This window comes from Ixodes scapularis, unplaced genomic scaffold (genome assembly GCF_016920785.2).
Source record: "Ixodes scapularis isolate PalLabHiFi unplaced genomic scaffold, ASM1692078v2 PGA_scaffold6__148_contigs__length_123643588, whole genome shotgun sequence".
NCBI lineage: Eukaryota > Metazoa > Arthropoda > Arachnida > Ixodida > Ixodidae > Ixodes > Ixodes scapularis.
Genome location: NW_024609881.1, coordinates 22,022,257 through 22,029,545, shown reverse-complemented (window position 1 = coordinate 22,029,545; position 7,289 = coordinate 22,022,257). Strand labels below are relative to the sequence as shown.

The following is a 7,289-nucleotide window of genomic DNA, read 5'->3' as shown; positions in this document are numbered from 1 at the left end:
ACAGCGTTTTGCAGCGAGACACTGTAATTGCGTGAAGACAGATTAGCACGGAGAAGTAGGTGCCACTGCCGCTGCTGACTGCCAAGAGGGGAGCGGTCCTGCGATGCCCTTTTCTTATATTCTTGCTTGGTTGTGGCGAGGGGCATGCCAGTGTCGGTGATTGTCAATCGCTTGGCTTTCTGCGGCGATGCCCCTGTTCCTGGCTGGAACCGACGCAGTGTTTTGCAGCGGGACACTGTAATGGCATGAAGACAGATTAGCTTGGAGAAGTAGGTGCCACTGCCGCTGCAGATTGCCAATCATTCCACTGGCATAGTTATCTCAGATTTTATCTTTTGCCAGTCTTCCCTTTAACTGATAGGAATTTTACTGTAATAACAATGTGGCAGAAAGCAAGAAAACGGGTTGTGTTAACATATGCAAGCGAGCACCCATTGCTAGGTGCACAGCATCCCATTTTCTCAATCATAAAATTGTGGGGGGGTGTGTGTTTCTTGTGTGTTATCCTCATAGCTGTCTGGCTAACTTGATGTGCTTGGAGGGTGTGCCTGCTTTGTTCTTAATTACGGTGTTGGCTCTCTGCATTTGGTCCTAGTCATCTCAAGTGGTCCCGTGGCTCCTTTGTGATCGCCCATGCCTGCTTGCAAACCTGATCACAGCCAGCAATTTGAATGGAATCGATCCACTCCTTAAGTCTTGGTAAGTTTTTCATTTCAACTTTTTTCATGAAGAGAATAAAGTGGCTGTTTCTAGACCAGAGCTTGGGCCCGGCAGCTCATATTTTCTCGGGCCCGGGCCAGGCTCAGGCTTCAACAAAAAGGCATTCGGGCTGCGCCGGCCCGGTCTGTCCCTGGGCAGTCATATGTCGTAAATTCTAAATTGGTGAGAACAAAAAGTTAGTTCATTCATCTTTTAGGCTAATTGAAAACTAAAAAGGCAAAGTGCAAAGTCACTACAGTGCTGTTCACGATAACAAAAAGGTGTCTTGCAGTTATAAAGCCTTCAAGCGGATAAAAGAAAATGTATGGACTCCACCAGCATAGTGGGAGAGTTTGGGCAAGAAAACGAGGGCACTCCGGTCGCAGGGTACAACATAATTGTATTTTTCCTCTGCTTTTCAAAAAAAAAAAAAAAAAAGAAGAAAAGCATGACCTTGACCTCATACTTTCTGCGGGGGCCTTACTATGCCACCAAAAACATGCCAACATACCCTAGATATATATATTTTTTTACAAATTCTTTTGAAGATGCACTAGTGAGGTTGTGATTGTCTTTTCTTCTAGAATCTTTCCGGGTTCGAAGTGTCCAATAGAATCGACCTATGTCCTGCCCATGTTACCAACCATCCAATAAGAAACAGACGCTTGACAAGTTCATCTTTCCAGAGAAACTTTTCTTATATTATCATTTATTTTCTATACTGCCACCCTTTGTCCCAATGGCAGCAATGGAAGGTGGTGCACCAATATCGACAATCGGCGAGCTTATATACGCTCTACAAACTTGTTGAGAAGACAAAATTTATGAGCTCTGTATGGGAAGAATTTCTCACAGCCTTGGGACTCTAGAACGTCGGCGCCCAAAAGACATGTTCGCTGTTGTTCGTTCAAAGTCAGAAACGTCTCATCTCAGTCGTCACAAGTGCAAGGTTTCATCGAACAGCATAAGTATTTCTATTTTTTATCACCTCAATGCCCTAAACCTCCCGCACCCGCGGACGTTAAGGAGAAAGTGACAACCGCGTGCGCGAAAGGTATCCATGCTATAGTCTGTCTGCTCTCAGTTCGAGGAGATAGAAGGTCTACTGGAGTCAAGGAACAATCCAGTGATGGGAAGCGTGAACAAAACAACTTTTAACGAGTTAATCGAGTTCCTGCAACCCTTGAAAGATGCTAGTGATGCGCTCAAGAGGAAAAATGTCCAACACTTCCTCTGGTTGTGCTTTAGGCTTCCGCTTTGAAGAACCATCTTGAACATGCTCCAGTGTCTGCAGTAGAGGCAGTGCAAATCGAGACGATCAAGGTCCGTGCTCGTCATTTCCTGGACACGAAACTGAACATTTCTCTCCTCCACAAGACCGCCACATTTCTCTGGCCTCAGTTCTGCCAACTCCTCATGTTGCCCGAGGACGAGCGCCTTGAAGTCTATGCACACGTCAGAGAGCTACTTGCCCGTGTCACTGAAGCAATGAAGCAAGATGCAGATGAAACTGACGATGACGTTCAAGATCCCGCTTCGAAAAGAAGGTGCCTGGGTTTGTTTCAAGACTGGAGTGAGGCGGAGGATGACAAGTTAGCTACTGACGAATTGGAGGAGTACCTGCACGGCAAGGAAGGACTACTTGTGCTCTGAAGTGTTTGAGCCTTGCGACTTTTGGAGAACGCACGAAAAGGGATTCCCGAAACTCTCCTTTCTATCCAAACGCTTCCTGTGCACTCGCGAGTGCTAGATGTGAACGGAACCTTAGTGTGGAGGGCTACGTCATGCAAACAAGGTGGACCTGCCTGAAGAAAGAGTCACTGAACAATTTATTGTTTCTCTACAAAAAAAAACATGTAGGAAGGGAATTCCTCTGTGTAACAAATTGAACTGAACAACGAAAAGTGCAATATCTTTTAAAAAAAATTCATAAATAAAAAGTTATATTATTTTGTCTCATGAATTCTCGGTGCCACGAGTTCAAAGACTCACAAATTATGTGCATATTTCGCCCATATCTTGAAAATATATCTAAGTCGGCATATTTATTGTGTAAAAAAAATCTTGGTCCCAGTTTTCAGGCTCTGCCCAGGGTTGGGCACATATATTTAAATTTTTTTGGACTCGGGTTGGGCCCGGGCCTAGAAAAATTAAAAATATTGTCGGGCTCGGGCCGGGGCCGGGGCCGGGCCGTGTCTAGAAATTCTGGCCCGTGCAGTGCTCTAGTCTAGACTACAGGTGGTCATAGACCAAAGCAGTGCTTCTTGTACAAATCCGTGCCGATTCGAAGATCCTCCACCAGGGACGCATCCTCGGCTGACCCCAGAGCTCGGATGAAAATGTACAAAGTGATATGGATTATGCTTCTCGGCGAGGGAAGCAAGTACTAGGATTGGAGTCTAGAGGAAGTTCATGGCAGTGTTAAAAGAGTGTGAGGCAAGGTAAATTGTGATTTTCTATGTACGGGAAGATGAAGATGAGATAAAGGAAGAGGGCTTTCTGCAAGGTACCAAGATAACATTGGGAAACAATGAACAGAGTAGAAAGTCAGCCATTGCTTCATAATTTTTTTTCTTTGCAAAACATGCCACAAGGTTTTATTAAAAATCTATAATTTGTGCAAACAGAAAAACTTTCACTTGTCCTTTAGACGTCATTTGTCACTCGCAATATATGTTCTTGCCCATCTGATGTGTCCATTTGGTAGTTATTGAGCATATCATATTGTTGAAAACATTCTGGTAGAGAGCAACACACTACATCTGAAGGCCAAGTGAATGTTTTCTTTAATTTGTGTGCAAACTATGGTTTTAAATAAACTTAACCATGTTGAATTAACATGAGACAGTGCTTGGAACTGAAGTAAAAGGGGCAAAATGAAATTCAACCAGTCAGATAATGCAGAACTACAATAATGACTGCTTATTTCTAAAACATTGCTATCTTTGTTGTGCTTTCCTAGTGTCCTAATACACATGAGGCCTTTTAGGAGGGGGAGCTGCACTTTTGGGAGAGACCAGCTGCCCATTGAAAGCCACTGACGACATCTGGTTTGGGTGCTGTTCCTGCACCTATGTCACCAAAGATCAGCATGGGATCGTGAACCACCTGGTTGCCCATGGTGATGAACAATCCAAGAGCCAGCATCCTCCCGTGTCCTCTCACTCCAGGTCCAAAGTGCTAAGCAACACTCAAAAGCACAAAAGTATTAAGTTGTTTAAGTGCCAACTGTGTCCTCAAGCCTTTGCTAGGAATTCCCGACTGAAGAGGCATAACCAAACACACACTGGTGAAAAGCCATTTAAATGCAAGCTTTGCCTAAAAGCCTTTGCTCGGAATTCTCATTTAAGAAGGCATAATCTAACACACTCTGGTGAAAAGCCATTTAAGTGCAAGCTCTGCCCCCGAGCCTTTTCTCAGAATGGCTATCTGATCTACCATAATCGAACACACACTGGTGAAAACCCATTTAAGTGCAAGCTGTGCCCTCATGCCTTTTCTCATAATAGTGCTCTGATCTTGCATAATCGAACACACTCGGGCGAAAAGCCATTTAAGTGCAAGCTGTGCCCCCGAGTCTTTGCTAATAATTCTAATTTAAAAACGCATAGTCTAGCACACTCTTCTGAAACGTCATTTAAGTGCAAGGTGTGCCCCCAAGTCTTTTCTGAGAAAGCCAGTCTGATCTGTCATAATCGAACACATTCAGCTGAAAAGCCATGTAAGTGCAAGCTATGCCCCCAAGCCTTTTCTCAGAAAATCGATCTGATCCGCCATAATCGAACACACTCAGGTGAAAAGCCATTCAAGTGCAAGCTATGCCCCCAAGCCTTTTCTCGGAATTCCAGTCTGATCTACCATAATCGAACACACTCAGGTGAAAAGCCATTTAAGTGCAAGCTGTGCCCCCGAACATTTTCACAGAATTCACATCTGAGACGCCATAATCTAACACACTGTTGAAAAGTAATTTAAGTGGAACATGTGTCCCAAGGCCTTTTCTCAGGGATCTGATCTGCAGTGCAGATATGCACCATTTCAGTTGAAATATACAAATGCATGCAGTACCCTAAAATGGCAGGAATGCAGTGCCTTACAAATGACAGCAATGTTCCTGTGCATTTTTTAATGCCTCTGCCTCGTGGGGCATGTGCCAAAGCAGTGGTAAACGAACCTAAGGACGAGTGCATTAATCGGGTGGCAGGTGGTGGGCTTTTGCACTGTCGACTTCTCAGAACGGGTAGTTGTATATCCAGTATGGTTACCTCATTGATTGTTTATGGATAGTTAAACTCTTGCATTGCTCACACAGTAGGGAGCAATTCCTTGCCAGAAGTGATCAAGAGGTTGGTTAGTGCAATGACAAATCGTTAACTTTTTCAATAGATTGAAATAAGTCAATGTAACTCGTTTGAGATGTTGTCTAATGTGTTTGTTTTTACTCCTGTATATAAAGGATAGGCACTTGCAGAAAATACATTGTGTGACCAAAGTTTCAAATTAATTATCTAAAAAAGATGAAGTGTGTGAATTTCGATTCCCATAGTGTCTTCTTTCTGCTTTTGTGATCTTGTACTCGAGTGTGGAGTAATTTTTTAGGTTTTTATTTTTACACCTTCTGGGATGCCTCTCCAGTTTAGCAATCAACTCGGCTGGGAACCGATTTTTGAGTGTGTGTGAGCACTGCAGTGGTTCATGCTCCCAATTTGAACATTGCTATATTTGGGGTTATCTTTTCTTGGCAATGCAGTCAAAGGCACTGGCACTTATGCCGTCTCCAATTTTAAGCACTGTTGGAACTAGCACGAGCTCTCTTCTCCGAAAGGCCAAGAAAAGCTGTCCCTCTAGTATAGTCGTATTCCCATACCACCAAGCTGGTTTACAATGGACAGCGTGTCAATTATTAATGCTCCATAATGCGTGTTCAACGCTGGTTTGAAGAGCGAGGTAGAGCGCTGAACTGACTTGAACTCGATCATATTCAAAGTGTTCTTGCTTCCTTCCCTGCACTGGAATCTTCATAGTCATGTATTTATATGCCACCTGCATTGACATGTCGCTCTTGTATTTAGGTTATCACAATTCTCTGTTGCTTCGTATTCTTGTTGCCGATAGTTGTTTCTGTGTACCTTTGCCAGCATTTTTTTTTGCATGGTTTACTGTATCTTGTGTATTGTTGGTCAATGTGTGCCTAGTTTTGCCTTTGGTAATGCATTTGTGCATATCTTCATTGTGGATTTTGTTTCTTACTCTCGTTTGTCTCAAATAAATTCTGCAGATGATAAATGTGTAATTAGAGTTCTGTATCAGTGTTCCTCGCAAATAAAGCTAGACCGTCTGAGCTTCCAGTGTTACAGTGTTGTTTTCCAGCCATTGCATATCTTAGCTGCTCCGTTGGCGGAGCAGCCCTCTGGAAAGTTCTTATTTTGCCATCGTGTGCTATGCTGAGACCTCACTGTGGCAGTTTCGTAGCCATGAAATTGACTGCCGAGTGGATGTGCATACTGCAGCAGATAAATTTGGATTGGATTGTGGTGGCCATTCCTTTTGTTTCAGGTGAATAAAGTTCATGCTCTGTCCCCCACCACACAAAAAAACTTTTTTTATTACGAAAGTAAACTCTGCATAGGTGAACGCTCTTTCTCCACCCTATTGATATCCTAGTGGTCTGAACCAGATGCAGAAGCTTCAGAATTAACCGTTATCTTATTAAAAAGTTATAAGCGAATTTCTGAAGTTTTTATCGGAAAATTGCCGTCAACAAAGTTCTCGAAGCTGAAGGGCGCCTGTCACCTGAAACGAGCTAAAATGGGCCCCATTTTCCCATTGAAGTTTTAGAAAGTCCCTTACAGCTTTTAAATGAGATGATGGTTAGTTCTGAATTTTTGGCATCTGGTCCAGACTGCTAGCGCTACACTTGAGCGTTGAATGAGCGTTCGGCAATGCACAGTTTATTGTTGCAATGAAAAAACGCTACATTTATTTGTGGGAGATGCATTATCCGTGATGTGCTTGCTGCGCTAAACTGCGCCAAGGGGCTAATCCTGCAACATTTTGCCAAAAATATGGGCAATCTGTGCCAAGCCTGTGCCAAAGGACCTATTTTGGTTGCCTTTCTAAACAAAACTATGCTGCCCGGAGCGCGTCTCCGACTGGTGTGCTTAGATTCCGCCCATACATCAAAAGTGATCCCGAAGTGGCAACAAATGACGTCACAGAAGCCGGAGTGTCATGCTGTTGCATGTCGCGATCCTGGCGGTTGGTCATAGAAATGCTGGCGAAAAGCACCAGCGAACTCAAGTGTCGCTTTCGTAATGGCGTCCCAGGCGTCCCAGTTTCTGGCTGCTCTAGCTTCCGTGGGCTGTCACAATGGAGAGCAACCTGCAGCAGAACAGGCGTCTGCTACATCCACCACCGCTGCTGAGACACCCCCGGGGTCGTGACCAGCGACAGCATGACGCTTCTATGACGACATCAAGCAGAAATCGAGGAAACACTTTTTTGGATGCGGTAAACACACCAGTCCGAGACGCGACCCAGGCACCGTAACAAAACTAAACTGAGTACCGTAATTGAGCACGTGTGAGCTA

The 7,289-nt window shown here is 44.1% G+C and overlaps 1 protein-coding gene across 1 annotated transcript; it reads left to right on the top strand.

Moving 5' to 3' along the window:
* Positions 1 to 2,197: 2,197 nt before the first annotated feature.
* Positions 2,198 to 4,958, top strand: LOC120849074 (zinc finger protein 525-like). The gene is made up of 2 exons (XM_042294710.1): positions 2,198 to 2,291; positions 3,680 to 4,958. The coding sequence occupies exons 1-2, from the start codon at positions 2,198 to 2,200 to the stop codon at positions 4,660 to 4,662; spliced, it is 1,077 nt and encodes a 358-aa protein (XP_042150644.1). The 3' UTR covers positions 4,663 to 4,958.
* The last annotated feature ends 2,331 nt before the right edge of the window (positions 4,959 to 7,289 follow it).

Bases quoted from the DNA above. Each gene is read 5' to 3' on its own strand.
- LOC120849074 (XM_042294710.1), top strand. From the start codon at position 2,198: ATGCAGATGAAACTGACGATGACGTTCAAGATCCCGCTTCGAAAAGAA. The intron at 2,292-3,679 runs GTTAGCTACTGA...AATACACATGAG, and splicing joins AGTGAGGCGGAGGATGACAA to GCCTTTTAGGAGGGGGAGCT.